General features: G+C 35.6%; 2 protein-coding genes across 2 annotated transcripts; one reads left to right on the forward strand and one right to left on the reverse strand.

Moving 5' to 3' along the window:
• The first annotated feature begins 404 nt into the window (after nt 1-404).
• On the forward strand, nt 405-1,598 carry LOC112637407. The gene is made up of 2 exons (XM_025407135.1): nt 405-454; nt 823-1,598. Exons 1-2 carry the CDS (start codon nt 420-422, stop codon nt 1,589-1,591), a joined length of 804 nt encoding a protein of 267 aa, XP_025262920.1. The 5' UTR covers nt 405-419; the 3' UTR covers nt 1,592-1,598.
• A 1,922-nt stretch (nt 1,599-3,520) lies between these two features.
• On the reverse strand, nt 3,521-4,444 carry LOC112637408. Its single transcript, XM_025407136.1, has 4 exons — nt 4,361-4,444; nt 3,945-4,258; nt 3,755-3,860; nt 3,521-3,693 (listed from the first exon to the last, which is right to left on the reverse strand). Exons 2-4 carry the CDS (start codon nt 4,253-4,255, stop codon nt 3,649-3,651), a joined length of 462 nt encoding a protein of 153 aa, XP_025262921.1. The 5' UTR covers nt 4,256-4,258; nt 4,361-4,444; the 3' UTR covers nt 3,521-3,648.
• Between the last annotated feature and the right edge of the window lie 20,228 nt (nt 4,445-24,672).

The raw sequence follows: 24,672 nt of genomic DNA on the forward strand, positions 1-24,672 counted from the left end.
TCTCAAAATTTCCCGGATGATATGAATGATCAAATCGATGAGGATGATGAAGTCCCTCAATTTGATGAAGGAAACGATAAAACAAACGATGAATTATTAATCGATGCAGTTAGAGGATATCCTCATTTGTATGACACTTCTTTAAAAGAATATAAAGATACAAAAATAAAAGAGAATTCATGGAGGGAAATCGCATCACTTATGAATATGTCAGGTAATATTTTATTATTTATTTTAATAATTTTCTGAATTTATATTTATTACATTTATATGTATGTTTGTTCATTGTAGTTGATAATTGTCAGACTCGTTGGCTACGTTTGCGTGAAAGGTTTAGCAAAGAACAACGTCTTCAAGAGATAGAAAATCGAAATGGCAGTGCAGCTAGTCGTCGACCAATATTTATTCTTTATAACAACATGATGTTCCTAAAAAAATTTATTAGACGGAGAAAGTAAGTTTTTTAAGTCATTATAATACAGGTATATATAAACATCACATTGTTTTATACATATATGTGTATTATACAGTGCATAAACATAGTCAGTACAATATATACCAACAAACAGATATATAATTGTTATACATATGTAATATAATATGTTCGTTACATGCAACGTATATGTTAATTGTAACTACAATGCAACATATTATATTACAAATGTTCCATTTATGAGTGGGAAATTAACCTTTGCGTTGCATGTAACATACATATTATATTATGTATTATATAACAGTTATATATATTTATGTTTGCTAGGTACATTGTTATATAAACATATTGTTATATATATGTATATGTACATTAATTTTAAATTTCAGATCATATACCAATGTGGTTAATTCGGTTATTAAAAAAAAAGCAGTTGACATATCAAATGTTTGTACCGATAAGCACAATTTTAGTAAAAATACTTTATTGCATGCACATGTAGACTCTTATTCAAATCTTTCTCTTATTTCTGACATTGTGCCCGAAGAAACACCGAAAACAAACTTTTCTCGTAATCGGCATTTTCAAGAAATAAATCAATTACAAACTGCACAGAATGCGGTAGATCGTTCTAGCACTTTACAAGAGATCAATGCTATTGAAACAGGCTCATCTGATCGATCATTACCACCATTCCGAAGATTTCAAACTGTACAGAATGAGGTAGATCGTTCTAGCACTTCACAACAGATCAACGCAATTGAAACAGGCTCATCTGATCGATCATTACCACCATTCCGAAAATTTCAAACTGTACAGAATGCGGTAGATCGGCCTAACACCTCACAAGAGATCAATGCAATTGAAACAGTCTCATCTGATCGATCATCATCACTCCGAAGCGAATCTCGCAATTCTTTAGGTAAAATAAAAAATAAAAATATCTCACACTTGGAATCGTCCATTGTATCTCTGAGTAATACTCTTCAAAACCGGCTTGTTAATCCACCGTGTCCTACTAACAATAATCACACTGATTGGAATTTAAATAATTTAACACCAGAGAAAAGCTTTGGTTTACTAGTAGCAATAGAATTAGAGAAAATACCTGAGCCGGAAAAATGTAAACGAAAACAAGCAATTGCAGAGATTTTATGAAAACCATGTATACAATAATTTCAGTTATTTGAATGTTATGTTTAATGTGATACTTGTTTTTTTTCATGATTTATTATGTGATAATTTGGCGCCTAAGATAAATTTTTGTTTCACGTCTTTTATAATTCATATATTTTATTTCATTACATTTAGCGTTTAAGACATTTATGTTTTAAATGTAAGATATTTATATTTTATTTTTTTCATGATTTATTATGTGATAATTTGGCGCCCAAGATAAATTTTTTGTTTCACGTCTTTTATAATTCATATATTTTATTTCATTACATTTAGCGTCTAAGACATTTATGTTTTAAATGTAAGATATTTATATTTTATTTTTTTCATGATTTATTATGTGATAATTTGGCGCCCAAGATAAATTTTTTGTTTCACGTCTTTTATAATTCATATATTTTATTTCATTACATTTAGCGTCTAAGACATTTATGTTTTAAATGTAAGATATTTATATTTTATTTTTTTCATGATTTATTATGTGATAATTTGGCGCCCAAGATAAATTTTTTGTTTCATGTCTTTTATAATTCGTATATTTTTTTACTTTCATTACATTTAGCGTCTAGATAAGATAATTATGTAAGATATTTATGTTTTAAATGTAAGATATTTATGTTTTATTTGTTGAGATTGAAGACTCATCCTTATGTATATCTATCTATTACTTAGAAGAGTTAAATCAAGTTATAAAAATAAATTATATGGAAATTTATTAAAAAGGTATTTTTTATTTCAAAGCGCATTTATATATATTTATGTATTTTATTTATAATTAAATATATTATAATTAAATTCTATTACAATCCGTAAATAATTTGGTAACATAAAATATTTTTGGTACATTTTCGAATAATATTCTAACTATTAAATCATATTCAATCGTATTCAATCGTACTTGTACTATGAAGAATTAATTGAAAAGTGGTAAACTCTGTGTAAATTCTACATACAGTAAGTGTATGATATTCTTCTATTATACAAACCAAACATATGTAAAAGTTAAAATATTTAAGATTAATTTTACATTTTTTTCTAAAATATATAATTGAGTCAGAAACAAAATTGTTAGCAAATATAATTAATATTTTAAATTTCTGCGAATTATTTAGAATATGATTCATAACATTAATTAATATTCTCTATTTTAAGAACTTGAAAAAAGCGCCAAGGATTATAAAAATAGTAAAAAATATTAATACATATATATGAAAAATTTTCCTTATTCTAAATAAAAAAAACAAACATAATATTAATTCTTTACTCCATATCGGGACAATATAAGCCTCTACGAATGTAAGAGTACTGCCATGGAACTTCACCAACAGCACTCAAAAAATAATCTGCAATAATATCCCGTTGTTTATATGCTTCAATCGTCGATCGGTGAGCTGTACTCGATCTGATACACTGAACAGCTGTACTATATTCATTTCGCCATGCTCCAGAAACAATACTTCCATCTTCTTGCTCTGTGTCTACGAAGTTGGGTGGACAGTATATTCTGTTTTCCATTGACGTTAAATCATTTATTGTTTTCAAAAAATTATGCCAACATATTGTCGCCATTACTATTGTGTCTACAGTTTTTGGGTGCATACAAATGGGTTTTCTAAATATTCGCCATCTTGATACCAGAATTCCAAAACTATTTTCGATAACTCTTCGGGCTCGTGATAATCTGTAGTTGAAGATTCTTTTTTTTTATTCCAAATTTCGTCCAGAATATGGTCTCATTAGATTTGTAGATAAATGGAATGCTTCATCCGCGACAAAAAAACATGGTGACTTTTTATCACTTCCGGGTAAGATGCTTTCGCCTCGTGGTAGATGTAAATTGCCATTGACTAAAGCTTTATTAAAATCGGACCTTGAAAATATCCCTGCATCATTACTACTACCGTATGATCCGCAGTCTATCAACGTAAATTTGTAGTCACTATCACATGCTGCCATCAAAACAATACTAAATGTTTTCTTATAATTATAAAACAGACTTCCAGAATTTGGCGGTGCTTGTATTTGAATATGTTTCCCGTCTATTGCTCCGCAGCAATTTGGAAAGTTCCATTTCCTATAAAAGCCTTCAATTATTTTTAGCCATTGTTCTTCGGTAGGGGCTTGGAGATATATCGGTGACAATACTTTTATGATCATAGCACAAGTTTCCTTAATTACATTTCTCGCTGTAGATTCTCCAATTCTGTATGCTAACGCAATAGACAAGATTTGATTTCCTGTGGCGAGATATCTATAATAATGAACACAGATCGACTAAATCAGTATGTTAACACTTCTTTTAATATACATTATAGTTATTAAAAGAGATACAAACCTTAAAGTTAAAGCAAGACGTTGCTCTGGTACTAAGGCACGATGACTCTTTTTGGTTAAGAATGGTTTCATTATTTCTAATAAGTGATTGAAAACATTTACGGACATTCTGGTATATCTGAAGAACATATAAGGATCAGTTTTCATTTCTTGTAATAAATGATCAAAATCTCCTTGAATGGGACGTCTTATATTAATTGGTCGCACCCAATATTTTCTATTAATCCAACGAAAAGATGTTTGTCTTTTTAATATATATGTACCAATCATTAGTACAACTAATACATACGCTAGATCTTCTTCGTTATCCATTGTCTGTAAAACAAACATTACAAATTGTAGCAATTTTGAATATGTTTGAGAACAATGATATTATATTTCTATTTCAAATTGTAAATATCATCAAAATATACACACACATTTCTAATTAAATATAGGTAAATGCTTAGAATTAATCTATACTATATAATATTTTCTTTCTTTTTATATATTGTCATCCCGATAAATATATAATTATTTTCCTTTCATTTAGATTAGACACTTTAAAATATTTTTTATGCTATCGCATAAAGTGTGTTCTAAAACTCATCGAAAAGCATTGCAATACTGTGATTGGTAGAAAGTAACATATTAAGTTTACTGTGTGCCTTGATTCTACTGCTTACGGATTACTGCTTAAGTCTTACTGCTTATTTTTTTTTATGTGCCACGGCCTTTACGCCTTACAACCTTAATCTACGGTTACTGTGGACGACCCTAAAGCATCGTCTACAATGGCAGTAGAATTAATGAATTAAAGTTGTAACTCAATAAATTGACCAATCACAGTCGAGTATTCTTTTAATGCTTGAATGAGATTGGTCAATTCCTTAAGTTATTGCTTTAATCCGTTTATCCTACTGCCATTGTAGACGACGTGTTAAGCGTCTTCTACAATGAGATTTAAGGCGTAAGACTTAAGAAATTGAACAGTCACAATCGAATGTTATCTTAATAATACACCGTTGGTCAATTTCTTAAGACTTACGCCTCAAAATCTTATTATAGACGCTACATTAAGCGTCAACAATGAAATTTTAAGGAGACTTATGTCGTAAAACTCAAGAAATTGACCAATCACAGTCGAGAATTCTCTTAATATATGACTGTGATTGGTCAATTTCTTGAGTTTTTCGTCTTACAACCTTATGCTACGGCCACTGTAGAATTGCCTTTAAGCGTCATCTACAATGAGATATTAAGCCGTATGTCTTAAGAAATTCACTAAACACAATCGAATATTCCCTTAATACTATACTGTGATTGGTCAATTTTTTAAGTTTTTAAGTTTTTTAAGTTTTACGCCTTAAAATCTTATTATAGACGCTACATTAAGCGTCGTCTACAATGAAATTTTAAGGAGACTTAAGGCGTAAGATTTAAGAAATTGACCAATTACAGTCAAGTGTTAACAGAATATTCGATTGTGATTGGTCAACTTCTTAAGTCTTACGCCTTAAATTTCCTTAAAATCTCAGTGTAGACAACGTTTCAAGATTCGCCTACAATGACCGTAGCATAAGGTTGTAAGGCTTAAGACTCAAGAAATTGACCAATCACAGTCAAGTATGACCGTGTTCCGAAATTGCTGTCAGTTTACTGTCAACACTGAAAATATATAATATACGTAACGTGCACTATAGAATTTGCAGTATACTGATAATAATTTCGTAGCGCGGCTTATGAAGGCAATGCTTGGCTGTGATTGGACAATTTCTTAAGGCATAGGGCTTAAATTATCTGTTGTAAATCGGGATTAAAGATTCGTCTACATGGCCGTAGCATAATGTTGTATGGCGTAAAACTCAAGAAATTGACCAATCACAATCGAGTATACTCTCAATATTGACAGCGATTTGTCATTTTCTTGAGTCTTTCGCCTTACATCCTTATCCTTCGGCCACTGTAGAATGGCCTTTAAGCGTCTTCTACAATGAGATTTTATGGAATAAAACTTAAGAAACTGGCCAATCACAATCGAATATTCTCTTAATACGAGACCGTTAGTGGTCAATTTCTTAAGACTTACGCCCTAAAAACTAATTATAGACGCTACATTAAGCGTCGTCTACAATGAAATTTTAAGGAGAATTAAGGAGTAAGATTTAAGAAATTGACCAATTGCTGTCATGTATTAAGAGAATATTCGATTGTGATTGGTCAATTTCTTAAGTCTTACGCCTTAAGTCTCCTTAAAATCTCAATGATGATGACGCTTCAAGAGTCGTCTACAATGGCCGTAGCATAAGGTTGTAAGACGTAAGACTCAAGAAATTGACAAATCACAGTCAAGTATAGCCGTGTTCCGAAATTGCTGCCAGTTTACTGTCAATACTGAAAATATATAATATACGTAACGTGCACTATAGAATTTGCAGTATACTAATAATAATTTCGTAACGCGGCTTATGAAGGCAATGCTCGGCTGTGATTGGACAATTTCTTAAGGCTTACGGCTTAAATTATCTGTTGTAAATCGGGTTTAAAGATTCGTCTACATGACCGTAGCATAATGTTGTAAGGTGTAAAACTCAAGAAATTGACCAATCACAGTCGAGTATTCTCTTAATATTTGACTGTGATTGGTGAATTTCTTGAATCTTATGCCGTGCAACCTTATGCTACGACCACTGTGGACGACCCTAAAGCATCGTCTACAACGGCAGTAGAATTAATGAATTAAAGCTGTAACTCCATAAATTGGGCAATCACAGTCGAGTATTCATTTAATGCATGAATGTGATTTGTCAATTCCTTAAGTTACTGCTTTAATCCGTTAATCCTGCTCACAACGGAGAACGTCCCATTTGGCCACGTTAATATTGACCACCGTCCCGATTGAACACGTTGAAATTGACCACGTTGGGATTAACCACGTCCCGATTGACCACCGTCCCGATTGACCACGTCCGGATTGACCACCATCCCGATTGATCACCATCCCGATTGTCCACAGTCCCGATTGACCATCGTCCCGATTGACCACCGTCCCGATTGACCATCGTCCCGATTGACCACCGTCCCGACTGACCTCCGTCCCGATTGACCACGGTCCCGATTGATCACGGTCCCGATTGATCACGGTCCCGATTGACCACCGTTTCGATTGACCACGGTCCCCATTGACCATCGTCCCGAATTTCACATGGGTTTGCAACAGGGTGGGGTGGTTGGTGATAGCGAGGGGTGGTGAGGCGGGGGTGGGGGTGTGTGAAGCTGTGCGTGTACATTGCAACGCAAACTGGGATTTCACATAGGTTTATAAAACTGTGGGCAACTCAATCATACCTTATGTGAATATTTAAATTATTTTTTAAATTATTTTTTTATTATTATATTTATAACTAGTTATATTAATTTAACTTTTTAATTTTTTTTTGTGGTCAATCGGGACCGTGGTCAATCGGGACGGTAGTCAATCGGGACCGTGGTCAATCGGGATAGTGGTCAATCGGGATGGTGGTCAATCGGGACGTGGTCAATAGAACGTTGGTTTATCGCAACGTGGTCAATTTCAATGTGGTCAATCGCGACGGTGGTCAATATTAACGTCGACAAACGGGTGCCACTCCTCGCGACGCACCAAGTCCGTTCTCGACGGTTCTTACGACGCGTAGCCGGGCGGTATCTACGACGCGTCGCCGTGCAGTACCTACGAGTGAGCTATCGGGCGGTTCCTACGAGTGGTATCTCGGGCGGCTTCTACGGCCTCCGTGCTGCTTGCGACGCACCATGTCCGTTTTCGGCGGTACCTACGAAGCGTAGCCGGGCGGTATCTACGACGCGTGGCCCGCCGATATCTACGACGCGTAGCCGGGCGGTACCTACAAGTGAGCTAGCTGGCGGTACATACGAGTGGTATTTCGGGCGGCTTTTAAGGCCTCCGCGCTGCTCGCGACGCACCATTTCCGTTCTCGGCGGTACCTAAGACGCGTAGCCTGGCAGTACCTACGAGTGAGCTATCAGGCGGTACCTACGAGTGGTATTTCGGGCGGCTTCTAAGGCCTCCGCGCTGCTCGCGACGCACCATGTCCGTTCTCGGCGGTACCAACGACGCCTAGCCGGCCGGTATCTACGACGCGTGGTCGGGCCATACCTACGAGAGAGCAGTCGGGCGGCACTTACGGCCTTCTGGCGACTCGCGACGCACCAAGTCCGTTCTAGGCGGTACCTACGACGCTTAGCCGGGCGGTACCTACGAGAGAGTGGTCGGGCGGCACCTACGGCCTCCGCGCGGCTCGCGACGCACAAATTCCGTTCTCGGCGGTACCTACGACGCGTAGCCGGTCAGTACCTATGAGAGAGCGATCGGTCGGCACCTACGGCCTCCGCGCTGCTCGCGACAAGTCCGTTCTTGGCGGTACCTACGACGCGTAGCCGGTCAGTTCCTACGAAAGATTGGTCGGACGGCATCTACGGCCTCCGCGCTGCTCGCGGCGCACAAAGTCCGTTCTCGGCGGTACCTACGACGCGTAGCCGGTCAGTTCCTACGAAAGATCGGTCGGGCGGCATCTACGGCCTCCGCGCTGCTCGCGGCGCACAAAGTCCGATCTCGTCGGTACCTACGACGCGTAACCGGGCGGTACCTACGATGCGTGGCCAGGCGATACGAGAGAGCGGTAGGGTGGCACTTGCGGCCTCTGCACGGCTAGCGACGCATCAAGTCCGTTCTCGACGATACTATGACGCGTAGCCGGGTGTTACCTACGACGTGTGACCAGGAGGTACCTACGAGAGAGCTATCGGGCGATACCTACGAGTGGTATCTCGGGCGGCTTCTACGGCCTCCGCGCTTCTCCCAACGCACCGTGTCCGTTCTCGGCGGTACCTACGATGCGTAGCCGGGCGGTATCTACGAGAGAGCGGTCGGGCGGCTCCTACGGCTTCCGCACGTCTCGCGACGCACCATTTCCGTTCTTGGCGGTACCTACGACGCGTAGCCGAACGTTACCTACGAGAGAGCGGTCGGTCTGCACCTACGACTTCCGCGCGGCTCGCGACGCACTAAGTCCGTTCTCGACGGTAACTACGACGCGTAGCCGGGCGGTACCTACGAGAGAGCGGTCGGGCGGCACCTACGGCCTCCGCGCGTCTCGCGACACACCAAGTCTGTTCTCGGCCGTACCTACGACGCGTCACCGGGTGGTATCTGCGAGAGAGCGGTCGGTCGGCATCTACGGCCTCCGTGCAATTCGCGGATAGTGATAGCGGTAACCACGGGTAGCGGCGCGCTGTCCCTCCTCTCGCCGCGTGCCGGCAGGCAATGTCTGACACGGTGGGCCGTGCTATAGCTCGAGCGCTCGAGCGCTTCTCTCATTCGTCCGACTTCAATAATTAATATTTCGATTGTTATTACTAAAATCGTTACATAGAATAGGATTATTTTATTTAATTTACTGCGTTATACCATCTTACAAGTGAGTGGGCACAAGCTCAAAGCATATATACAGGGTGGCCCATTTTAATCCATCCAGTCGAATATCTCGAAAACCAAACCCAGGAAAGAAAAATGTTTCAGACAAAAGTTGTTTGGTTTCGAGGGGGCCATAAGATGGTACCATTGGTTTGATCTTGAAGAGTCATTTGAAGGTCACGTGAAAGTCACCTCAATTTTTTTAAATGGCACCCCCTATTTTTTATTAGATATTCTTGTAGCTGACCTCGAGAGCTTTCCAAAACACTATAATAAAATATTTTTTTGTTGAGTATTTTTCGAGTTATGAGGCTTGAATAATTTCTTAATTCTACATAAATCATAAAATATCTAGTGAAATATTCATTTTTCGATTATTTTACCTTAATACTTTTATGCACAAAATAATGTGAGAAATCGAGTAGTGTGAAGAAAACACATAGTTATTTTTAAGAAAAAATATGTATAATTTGCAATTAACAATTACATTTTTCTTTGAAACAACTATGTGTTTTTTTTATACCAATTGATTTCTCTCATTATTTTGTATATAAAAGTATTAAGGCAAGATAATCAAAAAATGAATATTTTACTAGATATATCACGGTTTATGTAAAATTAAGAAATGATTTCAAGCCTCATAACTCGAAAAGTACTCTATGAAAAGATATTTTATTATAGCGTTTTGGAAAGCTTTCGAGGTCAGCTACAAGAATATGTAATAAAAAATAGGAGGTGCCATTTAAAAAGATTGAGGTGACCTTCACGTGACCTTCAAATGACTCTTCAAAGTCAAACCAATGGTACCATCTTATGGCTCCCTCGAAACCAAACAATTTTTGTCCGAAACATTTTTCTCTCCCGAGCTTAGTTTTCGAGATATTCGACTGGATGGATTAAAATGGGCCACCCTGTATATACAATATACATATATATGGGGCATTCTTTTTCAACTTTACACCCATGCTGCCCATTTTCTATTTGATCTAAAAATTTTTGAAAAAATCTTAAAATTTACAGAAAAATGTAAGCTTTCCAATGGCGCGTGGCAAAATTATCAAATTCAATTGGATCATACTTAAAATTTCAGAAAACCGAAAAAAAATAATAAAAACGGTAATTCAAGTGTAGCCATTATTCATTCGACGTTTTTCTCTTCCAATTAACACTTAGAGTACTCTGTTTATCTGTGCACTGTCACATGAGTCTAAACTAAAATGGCGGATCCAATATGGCCACCAAAAATTTAAAAAATTTAAGAAATTAACGGATTTTTATAAAACTTGGTATCAAGGGGTTTTTCGGGTTACTGTATACGAGTCTAAAGTTATCTTTCGAAAATACAAAATGGCGGATCCAATATGGCCACCAAAACATTTTGAAAATTTTTAGAAATTAACGAATTTTTATAATACTTGGTATCAGGGACTTTTTCGGGTTGCTAATAACAAATCTGAAGTCGCATTTCGAAAATTCAAAATGGCGGATCTAACATGGCAACTAAGAATTTGAAAAATTTTAAAAAGTAAGGGAGTTTTATAAAATTTGAACAGAGAGTTTTACGGTCAGCTAAATACAAATCTTAAGTCGGATTTCGAAAACTGAAAATGTCAGATCTAATATGAACACCAAAAATATTGAAAATTTAGGAAATTGACAGATTTTTATAAAACTTGATACTAGAGATACCTCTGATTCTGATGTCGCCTGAGCTATTACCCCCTACTTTTTGAAATCTTGATATGAAAAAGTCGAACTATTACCAGCATTGGAATATCTCTTAATCACCATTTCTTTGTTGATTGGGACGAAACAGTGATTTCTCAGAATCTCTGGAACTGGTGGAGCTACATCAAATCGTTTTTTCAAAAATCTTTTTGTCTTTTGGTGCTCTTTGTCATTATATGACAGTATACTAATACTTTTAGAATTTTTTTGAGCTCAGTCAACAAGTTTCTCGAATGAAAGAAAGGCATCGTTCGGTTTACTAAGGAGGCTAGCTCGCATAGCTTCCCTTTTAAACACAGCACCTACACCGTCTGAAGCACCTTTACCATGTGCAGTGGCATGATAGTTCCATTCCGCTGCAACACCAAAATCCTCTTCGTGATGCATTAGATTCATCATCTGATATTTATTTTTAAAATGCTGTTTTGCCCCATCGCTAAAGTAGATTACTCTTCTTAGCTCAGGAATGATTATTTTCAATTCAGGAATCAGCATCTTTTGTACAGTATATACAGCAGCTGTGTCATGAAGTGTACTATCCGACAAAAAAATAAAACTTTTGTGTTCTAACTCTTTTTTATAGTAACACGCGACAGGAAAAACAGTACATTGTGAATTATTAAAATGGAACGCCTGCGATGCATCTTGCACAACATACTTGTAATTCTCAGAAAAATCTAATACTGCAAGAACTTCACCTCTTTTTAAATTCTCTTTTCTTTCCTGATAGAATCGAGATTGTTCTTTTGCAATGAAAGAATGAGGTTTTAGAATGATCAATTTGTCACAAAATTCATCAACAAATTCCGACGACGGAAGAATTTGCGTCTGAAGAGTTGATCTGTCAGTTGTTGTCCAGACACTGAACTGTATGTGGTGAATAAAGGTATTCACCTCAGATGAGAAAGGTCTCATCTAAGAGTTCTTTCAAATGTTTTTTTAATTCAATAATATCAGGACATTTACTGCATTCACCAATATAACAATTTTCATCAGGATTTTTGCACACGATTTGGCGTAAGCAATCTTTATAATCATGTAAAATCACATTGGAATCTTTAGTAAGATTATTTAAATTGACAGAATCAATCATCAATTTGCAATTTTGATGTATCGTACAGAAACAGACCGAATGCGTACCATTCGCACCAGCAAGTATACAATGTTTTGGTCGGAGTTGGGCAAATTTACTAAAACTAACTGGACAGTCAGGATGGCATTTACTATAAATATCATAAAGTCCTCTTAAATCTGAAAGGAGAAGACGTTTCTGAATCAAATCTCTGCCCTCGTCATTTACTGAAACCATATCTTTCATACCTGGCATGATTCTGCTATTTTCGTCACTATTGTAAAAATCTTTAATTCGTGTAACAGTACTTTCCGGCAATGGTTTACCATTCTTAGCAGTTGTTTCTGCTAAAACGCCCTTAGATGCTTTCAATTCTCTAACTTTTTTTGCAAAATATCTAGAACAGTTGAATTCCCGAGAAATTTGACTTAGACTCCATGCATCTGGTACTACAGTCAAAATCGTCAATCTCAAAGGATCATTAATTTCAAGAGTGGAAAATTTTTCTTTCAATCCACTCAACATATCTTCCAACTCAATCTCTCTTTGTGATTTTATGTTGCATTCAATTCCACTGAAAGATAATGAAGATGCACCGGAAGATACAGAAATATTCTGTTCAGTATCATGAGTACAATTATCAAATGTTTTATCAAGACTCGATGAGACGTGCGTATCTTCATTCATGCGAGGATATTTCATTTTCTTACATGCTGCACAAATTTTAGCATTATCTAGAAACTTTGGGAATAATCGTTTGATAACACTCGAAATGCGTCGAAGATCTTTCCCTCTGTGACCTTCCACACTTTTGTAGGGATTGCAACATCTATCAATGTGTATACTGGACATATTCAAAATCAAATTCTAAGATTCACGATCAAAAATAGTACAGATAATAGAATTTTCTATAGTATTGTTCTGAGAGCAGTCTTAAAAGAACGGTTAAAAGTAGCTTTGAAAAGAACTGTTCGAAGAAAACCTCAGAGAAACGCTCAAAGCACAAAAAAGCCCAGAACCATGGGAGTCGGATATACAAATCCAAATATTAAAGCGTTTAGAAATTTACGGAATCACAATAAAACGTTTTTTAACGTTAAAATGTTGTAATGAATGGCGATAATATCGCGGTAGAGAAACTCTCTCGAATGTGTACAAAATGGATTTCACGATCTTATTTTATGAAACTTTTTTGACTAGGCTCAGAAAAAAAATAATGATCCAATTGAATTTGATAATTTTGCCACGCGCCCATGGAGGACTTGAATTTTGTTATAAATTTTAATAGTTTTTCGATAATCTTTTGACCAAATAGGTCGATAAATACGAATTTAATGATGAAATTTTAAAATCTGCGTCCCAAATATACTCCTGATACCAAGTTTTATAAAAATCCGTTAACTTCTTAAATTTTTCAATATTTTTGGTGGTCGTATTAGATCCGCCATTTTGAATTTTCAAAATCCGATTTGAGATTTGTATTCAGCATACAGAAAAACTCTTTGGTATTAAGTTTTATAAAAATCCGTTAATTTCTTAAAATTTTAAATTTTTGGCGGCCATATTGGATCCGCCATTTTAGTTTAGACTCATGTGACAGTGCAGAGATAAACAGAGTACTCTAAAGTGTTAATTGGAAGAGAAAAACGTCGAATGAATAATGGCTACATTTGAATAATTACCGTTTTTATTATTTTTTTTTCGGTTTTCTGAAATTTTAAGTATGATTCAATTGAATTTGATAATTTTGCCACGCGCCATTGGAAAGCTTACATTTTTCTGTAAATTTTAAGATTTTTTCAAAAATTTTTAGATCAAATAGAAAATGGGCAGCATGGGTGTAAAGTTGAGAAAGAATGCCCCATATATATATATATATATATATATATATATACATATATATATATATATATATATATATATATATATATATATATATATACCTATATATATATATGTCGCGAATAAATACGCACTGTGCGGGAGGCGCGATACGAAGATTACAGTTTAAAGACACCACAAGATTGAGAATGATCACAAGCCATGAAACGTATTTTTTTTGAGATTTTTTTTGAGTTTTATTTAATATCACACAATTAACAAAGGTTTAACAAAAATTAGAACGAGCACGATTATTTCAAATACAGAAATAATTCCGAAGCCGAGATTGCGAATAGCGAAAAGTCCGAGTGAGCAAGCGGTCGTGTATAATAAGCGGTTGAACAAAGCGGTTTTTATTAACGAAGCGGTTTTACTGTGTAAGCGGTTTAGCGAAAAGTGCTAGACTTTGACTGTGTAGGGTCCACGCGCTAGGCCCATTATATATCGATTTTGGGCCCCGTTGTGACGTGGACCAATTAATTTCGGAATTTGGCGGTGACCTCAGGGTGCCGCTCGTAATTGGTCGCCGATGAGGTCAGGAGTTAGATTTTTTAAAAGTTGCCATGCGCACGATCCTTTTCGATCAGCTGATAGGCGATCAGCTGATCGTGACGTATGGGCGCGCATGCCCGTCTGTCGCTTAGATTCCGGCAACGGTTGACAATGTTATTGTCAATTGTTTATAGTAAGCGTTTCTTATGTGCTGAAAAAAACGAGAGAGAACTCGAACGATCGAGTTTTTGTTAAAAATAGATTTTTCGAGAAGTTTCTCGACGCCCGTTAATTTCGAATTTTCGAGTTTTCTATAGAAAATGCGGATTTTATTTTACGCGAATTTTTACATTGAGAAAATGATTATGAACTTCGAACAATATATATATATTGTGACGTTGCCGTCCTGTAGCACGTCCATCCGCCCCGAGATTTTCACGGGACGCGGGCCGAGCGGCCGCGCCAGAATCAACCTTGAGAGAGCATTATCGAAAATCCCCGGAGAGACGAGCGCTATCGTTATTTTGTGAGCATTTTTATTAATTGTATCGATATTTTTTGTTTATCATAACCGACAATGGGCACCTCGCCGGAGAAGATCCGGAGGACCGGAAGCACATCGAGGAAGATTGCGTCAAGACGCTCGTCGACAGCGAACGGAGGAGATTGTAGCGCCTGGAAAACACTTAGCAAAGGACGCTACCGGGAGAAATCGCCCGCGTCCCAGAAAGAGGGACGGAGGTCCGATCAACGCTACCCTCCGAGGAGGACAAACGACAGCGGAACCTCCATCGGGCCCTTGTAAATGGGTCCGCGACAGCTGAAAATTCAAATTAAATTAATTTCGCGCAAGCCGCCAGGACACCGCGCGTGGCGCGAGGCGCTAGGATCTCTCGCGTGTCGCGATTGGCCGCGGGGCTGCGCACCCCACCAAGCGGTCATTGACGCCGCTATCGACCCCGGGCCGCGAGATCCAGGGATCACTCTGGTGCAGACGCTCGAGCGAATTAGTCGAGTGATATTTGGTCGTTGTCGATTTCTTTATGTGAGAATTCTTGCCTGTCGCCGGGACCGCTATCGGGACCGAACAGAGGACGAGGCCGAGGACCATCCCCTGCAGGAAGAACGTATTATCGGTGAGGTTGCCCATCTCTTATTTGTGAGCCACATACGCGAAGCGGTCCGCGGGTCGGCCGTTCTGCCGCCGTCGCCATTTTTGGTGTTTCGCGATCCTTCCGACTCGGTACCGAGCCGTCGATATTTTCTGAGTTTTCGGACGATCGGAGGCAAGCGACCGAGGAAAAACGGACACTCGCGTCGTAGGCAGTAAATTGATAAGGCAACGTTCATCTCTCTCCGGGTTTCGAGTGTTCATTACGCGTAGCTATCGACCGCCGAATATCGACCGCGTGCGCGAAGGATCGCGAAAGCGAATACCGCCCGTGTTGTCGTACCGCTGTCGTTGCCGCGTAGAATATTCCGTAAAGTATCTCAGGGCGATTTTTGATGTCTGATTGCGTGTATGTCGTCGTCAATTGTTAAGAGTGCGTATGAGCGTTTATGGTATTTTATTGTATTGTGTGCGTTAGAGTATTTGCGTCGTGCTAATTACGCCGTCGAATAGAGCGTAATAAAGGGAAATAGAATATTTGCGTCTTTGTCGCGCTTATTACGCCGTCGAATAGAGCGTAATAAATGATCATCTGTGTCTGTCGAATTTGTCGCGGTGCGAAATAATCGCCAAAGTACCGAGATTGAAATCTGAGCTGCTTGCGCGGAAGAAAGAGGCGAAACGTCAGCGGAGAAAAATCTCTAACTGCCGTCGGCTATCGAATATCGAAAATATCGTTCGCTTGTCGCATACAGTACCGGTCAAAAGTTTAGACTCAGCATTTGAAATGATACATTTTCGTAAATAACATTGACTTTGACGGTATGGAAACATTGAATCTCAACCAAAACATTGATACATGCTATTTGATAGCCACTTGTTTACGTATTCACGTTCACTTGTTATAATTGTTTTGTTCAGTGTTTATTTCGAAACAAATGTTCACATTACGCGCGTCGTTTTAGTCTGGCTGCGTTACTGCGAAGTTCTCTCAATGTGTTATTATTACCAATTTTCTTTTATTCTCTTTGTTTAAGGTAAGTTTAACTAACTTAGTTATTTTTCCAGTGGAAATTTACAATGAAAATCATATTTTATGTGTAAATACAAATCATAGAACAATAGAGATATTTATATACTATTTATTCCGTTTATAGTGCACGAAATGGGTCGAAAAAAAGAATTAAACGTAGAAACACGCGCTGTAATTGTAGCACTACATAAAGAAGGATATTCTACACGACAAATATCATCGAAAATTAAGGTTTCCCAGATTACAGTTGTGAGGACGTTGAGAAGAAAGCAAGAAACCGGGTTAAACACGAGCCGTCATCGTTCTGGAAGACCCAGAGTAACTTCGAAAAATGAAGATAAGTTCATATGTGTCCAAAGTAAGCGTTTGCGAACTCGTACTGCACCAGAAATTCGCGAAGAACTGAATGCTACCAGAGAGAAGCCAGTATCTGTACCGACTGTCCAACGCCGACTTCGTGATTATGGATTAAAAGGATGTATAGCTGCTAGGAAACCACTGCTACGTAAACAAAATAAAGTCAAAAGATTGCAATGGGCTAAGAAACATAAAAACTGGTCGATTAATCAATGGAAAAAAGTATTATTTACAGATGAATCAAAGTTCGAAATTTTTGGGGGAAAACGTAGGCAGTATGTCGCCAGGTCGGCGAACGCATGAAAGAGCAGTGTGTAGTACCAACAGTGAAGCATGGAGGTGATTCGGTTATGGTTTGGGGGTGTTTTGCTGGAGAAAAAGTTGGCGATCTCGAAGTAAAAATCGAAGGGATTATGGATCAACGACATATCATAGTATTTTACAACTCTATGCTTTTCCGTGTGGAAAGAAAATAGCTGGTCGTGGTTTTGTTTTCCAGCAGGATAATGACCCTAAACACACATCAAAATTGTGCAGAAACTACATTATGAACAAAGAAAAGCAAAAAGAGTTAAAATATATGAATTGGCCCCCTCAATCACCTGATCTGAACCCAATTGAACTTTTGTGGGATGAATTGGATAGGAACGTGCGAAAAATGCGACCAACGAATCGAAACCAACTGTAGGAGTTCCTGCAAGTATCCTGGACTAAAATTTCCGCTCTGACTCTGAAGAAATTGATAGAAAGGATGCCCAAAATATGTACAGCCGTTTTGAAGGTTAAAGGAGGTTATTTTGAAGAGTCTAAAATATAAATAAATTTATATAATCCAATTATTTTTGTGGTAATTTTTAATTCATCGACCGTTTTGCTTTACAACCGAATTTTTTAACTAATATTTATTGCTAAAAATTTTAATTATTGATATAAAACGCATAAGTATAGAGGTGAGTCTAAACTTTTGACCGGTACTGTACGTGATCCGTCTTCGCAAAAGTATTAAGTATTTTCGATCTATGGTTACTTATGCTGTCGAATTATTAAGCTGTCGTTTTGTATTGCGAACTGGGAAATTGTGAGGCGAAGTCCGTAGCGATAAATTGTCGATTTGGTTGTCGAAATTACGATACTCTTTTGAGTGAATATTATCCGCGAATATTTCCGTGCCGAAAAGCCCTTGTATTCTGTAACATCTCGCTCAGTCCGGCGAACCCCGGCCATGAAAACGGGCTCGGAAACAACAGGAAACAACAAGATTGTCTTAGCGCTCTCGTTTTGGTTGTCGATTTCGAGCGAATATTTGCTTAGAATACCGTCTTATTATTCGTGCCAGGATTAATTGGATTGTGTATTTCGCTTTCGTATTTCGTTCGAATTTATTGTGAACCGTCGTTTCAACCTGATTTGTTACTAAAGTTCATTATTACATTTTTCTTTTATTTCTTTACTAATAAAAATTTATTTCTTTACTGATAAATGTGTTATATTTTTTTTGTTAAATTCGCGTAATTTATTTGAGTGTTAGTCTCTCGTGATTATCGATTTCTGTCGTTGAATCTGTCGCATTTCGAATTATTGAAGTCTCGCATAATCAATTGACTTTCTTCCAAAACCCCTCCCCTCTACCGTTAGGCGAGCTAGTTGGCCCGTGGCGAAGCAGGCTATTATTTTTCGCGTTCTTTGGAGTTTCATGGAAAAACTGATGCGTGAAAGACCGCATCTGGCGCCCAACTTATCGAGATATCGAAACGGCCTCCGCTCCGCCGCGGCTCGCGCGAGAACGTCCTCCATCCCTGTTCCTCAGAACGCGAGTATATTAATTTCGTTATTTTTTTGACGGCGTTTTCGCTCCGCCGCGCACGCTCCTCTCCAACACCTCGAGGAGTGTGGCGAATCACTTAAACTGAATTGAAGAAACGTCGCAATGTATAAAAAAGAATTTATAATAAAAGACATTTCGTAAAGTATTCGTATGGACAGATAATAATTAGCAAAAAATATATAAAATATATAAAAATAAAATACATAAAATATATATAATAAAATATATAATAAAATATATAAAATAAAATATATAAAATATATAAAATAAAATATATAAAAATATATAAAAAATATATGTATGTAAATATATGTTATTTATATAGTTAAAATTTTTTACTTTTAAAATGTAGCAGGTAAACAGTAAAAAAAATTAAAAAATATATTTATTATTTTTTATTTATACAAATCATTATCTTTTCATTATTTTTATTTACATAATTATAAAAAATGTTCCGATATTGGATGAATAGAAATATAGTAATGCATTTCTTCCTTATGTAGATTATTTTATGTAGATTACCGTATGGAACGTACATAAACATATGTAAAATGTTGGATGTACTTCAATCAACTGAAATAAATGTTTGAATATTAAAATAAGAATTTTAACACATATTGGAGATATACAACTATATATTCCATATTATACACAAAAAATATCTTTTGTTATAAAATATTGAATTTTTTTCAAAAATTAATAACGATGTACATATATTATTAATAACGATATACATATATATATCATAAAACACAAAAACATAAATAAAATACTGAGCAGAACAATCTTAAAAATAATATCATATCTGCAGCTTAAATGAAAAATAAATATCTTATAAATATAAAATAAAATTATCTTTAAGTTCATTCTTTGGTTTAAGAGATTGCACGTAAAGTAACAAATATCACTATATAAGGATTATTAAGCCAGTCCAAAAAAATACATTACAAAGTAATCCAATTGTTTAGAAATATAAAATATTTAACATGCTGTAACATTATGTATGTCTCAAAAGCTTTTGACTGTAATAAAACTATAATAAAATAATCAAATGTTATAAAATAAAATGGTTTTATGAAGTTTATTACGTTTATTAACAAGTTTACCTAAAATTCGTTCCGTCATATTTTTATTATATTTAGAAATACGAATAAAAATATATGATGATGTTATAGCTCTAATTAATTGTATTTCATGTAGGTCCTCCATTCCTGCAGTATCTGTTACAGGATGTTGTGGTTTGAATAAAGACATAGCTATTGGAATATAATGTTGTATAGTAGTTCGAATAATATTAGCTTCAAAATGGTTTGCGTTCATAGATTGCACATTTAATTCAGCTTTAAAAGCTTTTTCAACAAATAGTATTATATTATAAACTACTGCAGATGATAAATATAATTTACCACGATTAATGAATTTCATAAAAGAAGCCTATTGTGTGTTACAAAAATAAGTAGACTCATCCGATCATTGGAAGCCTCATCTGTTCACGTAGATACTAAGATATCCTCTATTTCTTAATGTTTTTGAAAAGGACCTCTTCGAATAAAAATATTATATACATGATTACATGTACATCTTTCTTCACGACAATTCTTCAATTTTCATCCTACTAGCCTTCTCTCTGAGACCATGTTCAATGATGTCTCAAATAACCCCTCTTAATGCTCTATGTATTAAACTACATGATTATTTAAACTTGAATAATCACAATCACTATTGTTGTGCTTGCTTTTGTTTGTTACAAACACCAATTTCTCAACGCTCTTTCTTACCTACCGATATGCACATAATTTCCATTGCTCCTCACCCCTACAGAACTATCTGTTCCTATTGCCATCGCCCTATCACTATTATCCGACCGATTTCCGATTGTTCTATTTGCTTAAGAAATATTGACGAAATATTTCGTATCACGCACCCCTCCAATCTCTCAATAAGTGAAGTCGGATCTTCTAGTTAATTCTTGATATGTCTTCCGACGAAAACCCTGATACTTTATCTCATGTAGTGCACGAAATCATTGACGGAACCTTGGTTGGAAACTGTGTATACAACTGTCCTGCATGCACGGAACTCCAAGGAAATACGTCGACTCAACTAAAATATCATTCTATTTCGGAAAACTTTCCCAATGTCTCTGAACCTAAATGCTGCTTATGTGGGGAAAGCATATCTACTATAACTCCACTAATTGACTGTCGCCAATGTTTTTTTTTATATCTGGCTGGAGAACGAGAACTTTCATTGAAACAATTAAATGGAAGTCTTGCCTAAAATACTATCCGATCAGACTCTTTACAACCTTTTCAAATTATTGCACGAAGAATTGGATGGTTATTTCTGTCCCTCTAATGAACGTTATTACTGTCACTTTTGTACACCTTATGAGAACAACCCTTTACAACCTGCAACTTATCACCACGTTTCCTATTTCCCTCCACGTATTCTTTATAACACTAGATGCTATATGTGCGACAGATACATAGCTCTATGTACCCCTCTTGTTGAATGTAGGAAGTGCCTTCTTTATTACTTGCAAACCGAGCAAGCATTGGAATTTAACTTTAACAGAAGTTGCTAGAAGCTAACGATGAACTATATAAACGAGCCTTCCTGCAGTCACCCTATTCACAACCTTATACCTCACTTATCTAATTTCCACAAAGCTGAATGTAAAAAAGTAATATTCTATCGGAGATTGATAGGAAAGAAAAATCGAAGAGACTCACATATGTATTGTCCATGTTACAGGTTATGGCAATTACGAAAGAAAGCTTCTTTAATCGTTTGCCATTGGGTAACCTACGGGGACGTAAGCTTTCCTCGATGTGAGTATTGCAACTCCTCTCTCGAATTCAGTAGACCTATTTTTGAATGTAACGAATGTGTATATTCATATCTTGAGAGAGCAATTTATGAAAGAAATCAAGGGAGAGACATTAGTCATCTGAATGTCTTTGCCTTCTGCAGAACTCACAAACAGAGAGTTTACGCTTAAAGGAAATCAAAAGAAATGTGCCCACATTTGAAGGTGAAATCACCGGCACATCCTTTCTTGGATAACTCATTCTTTAACACCTTTTATATAAAATGTGTAAAAACAATGACGCATGATGTATTAACCTCTGACAGTCCACATATTATATGCACTAACTGTTATGACCCCGCTATATATAATAGAGTAGTTTCACATTATACTCATTCTTTCCAATATGGAAACGTACCCAATCGAAAATGCGCTAATTGTAGGAAACCTACCTGTATTGAAACGCAATCTCTTTTTGAATGTCAAATATGTCTTAGAGCATACTTTCAACCCATACAGCACAGAACCTTTCAAATACATTGCAGCAATGTTGCAATATTGCAGATTGCAATGTAATATTGTAGAGACATTGCAGGAATATACAAGTGTAACATTTCATGAGAAATGTTACAGCAACATTACAGAAGCATGCAATATTTTATAATCGTTCTTTTAATTAAAAAAATTATATATATATATATATATATATATATATATATATATATATACATATGTATGTATATACATATGTTTTATATATACATACAACATGCATAAATAATAAAATTCTTGTTTACTAAAAAGCTTATATATTATACACACACATTTAAGAATACTTAAAAAACATAAATAGTAAGATTTAGACAAATAGACCAGTCATTAATTCGACTCTTAAAAAATTCTCAACAGTAATAGATCGATTTACTGCTTTAAGGCCGCAGCACACACTTTTGCATAAGCGCATAACCGTAAGCGTAGGAAAATTAATTGGTTCATTTTCTTATGCATATACTTGGGGACCAATCAATTTCCTTATGCTTATGGTTATGCGCTTATGCAAAAGTGTGTGCTGCGGCCTTTAGTCTTATTAAATAAATTTTACTATGTTTTTCCTAATCTTAAGCCGTAATCACACTACGGGTTGCGAACTTGGTCGCGGTTAGAATGGACCAATCGGAGTAGCCAAACGGCAAATTGCTTTTCTCTGATTGGTCAATTTCAACCGCGACCGAGCCCGCAACCCATAGTGTGATTACGGCTTTAAAGTGTCTTTCAAAGAGCTAGTATGAAAAGACATCTTAATAAAGCGTCTGCTATGACGCTGCTATCGACGATATACATGTATACACGTGTGTGACAAGTGGTAGTGGTAATAAATAAGTGCAACAATATGGCGATTGTCCTGCATGCCACGTTCCGATTGTGTAATTATTATTGATTTTATATTTCTTTTTTCTATGTTTTACTTTATATTTACATATTATTATTCACTCTATTGTGCTAATTTGTTTGTGATTGTATGCTATGTGCGATGTCTGAAAGTTGAAACGATATTTTCAGATTAGTTTTGGATATTGGATATTCTGTATATCATTAAAAATAAATCTAATAAAGAAGCTCAAGTACGGATATTATATCTAGAAGAAAAGGCTTAAATATCTAATCTGGCAGTGATTTTTCTGATATTGAAAAATTATAAACATAATTATTGGCAAAATTTTTAAACGGTAAAAGGTAAGTGGAAAGAAAGAGAGAAATTTATTTTTATATATTTTTTTATTTGACCTCTCTTTAGATGATTAATTGTAAATAATGAATCTATGAATATACACGTTTGCATCTTGGTTAACCTATATGAATTTAGTACTCTATTTTTAATAAAGTTTTAGTACATAAAATGATATGCGCAATATATAAAGTGATATTTTGTTTCTTTGTAACAACATTTCCATGTATGAATGTTTGTGTGTATAGTTCCCAGATAGCACAAAGAGTTTAAAAAGAATTTTTATGTCACAAGATCTGAGTTCATTTTCAGATGCAAAAAGAATTCTTTTACATAAAAGAATTCTTTTTACATTTGAAAGTGAACTCAGATTTTGTGACATAAAAATAAATTCTTTTTAAACTCTGTGCTATCTGGGATCATACTATAAAAAATATGATATTTATAATATACAAATAATAATGAAAATAACTATAAACTTATAACTATAAACAATTATAAATGAAATATTATCATTTTATATACTAAAAACTTTGCTCATTAAAAGTAGGAATTCACATAGGTTCTCCTAAAATAGGTCTTCCTAAAATCTAAAATATAGAAATTTTAATTCTTACATATTTTATAATTTAAGCAGTATATTTAAATATGTATTTATTTTTTTAGCATATTGTACATGTGTATAAATAGCTTATTATTATTTTTATTTTATTATTATTATCATATTATTATTTTAATCTAACTAAATATAATATAATTATTATTTTAATATAATTAAATATGATTAATTCACATAAAAATACTTCTGTTTCGAAACGTCATATCAGACGAATTATTGCGAATGAAACAAGCATAGATATTGCGGGATCTTCTAGACAAATTGTAGAACAATCAGATGCTGTAAATATTTTTGTCAAAAATGACTTAGATTTACAAAATTGTTCTCATGGAAATATTGAAAATATTGAAAGTAATCATATTATATCTATGGAAAATATAAATCTTAATTACTTACCTTATAATATTATTGAGAGAGAGAATAACAATGAATCTTCGAATTCTAATATAGTAAATAACATTAATGATCAGGATAATGATGAAAAATTCAGAAACGCTATAGCTGAGTGGGCTGTGTCATTTAATATTTCCCATAATGCATGCAATGCATTATTAAAAATTTTACAAAAACATACATCTTGTAACTTTTCCAAAGATACAAGAACTTTATTGCAAACTCCAC

Source organism: Camponotus floridanus, unplaced genomic scaffold (assembly GCF_003227725.1).
Source record: "Camponotus floridanus strain SB8 unplaced genomic scaffold, Cflo_v7.5 scaffold162, whole genome shotgun sequence".
In the NCBI taxonomy this organism is placed as follows: domain Eukaryota; kingdom Metazoa; phylum Arthropoda; class Insecta; order Hymenoptera; family Formicidae; genus Camponotus; species Camponotus floridanus.

Excerpts from the sequence above, each read along its gene's own strand:
- LOC112637407 (XM_025407135.1), top strand. The coding sequence starts at position 420 with ATGATGTTCCTAAAAAAATTTATTAGACGGAGAAA. Across the intron at positions 455-822 it reads AAATTTATTAGACGGAGAAA|ATCATATACCAATGTGGTTA; the intron begins GTAAGTTTTTTA and ends TTTAAATTTCAG.
- LOC112637408 (XM_025407136.1), bottom strand. The coding sequence starts at position 4,255 with ATGGATAACGAAGAAGATCTAGCGTATGTATTAGTTGTACTAATGATT. Across the intron at positions 3,861-3,944 it reads CGTCTTGCTTTAACTTTAAG|ATATCTCGCCACAGGAAATC; the intron begins GTTTGTATCTCT and ends TCATTATTATAG. Across the intron at positions 3,694-3,754 it reads CTTGTGCTATGATCATAAAA|GCTTTTATAGGAAATGGAAC; the intron begins GTATTGTCACCG and ends AAATAATTGAAG.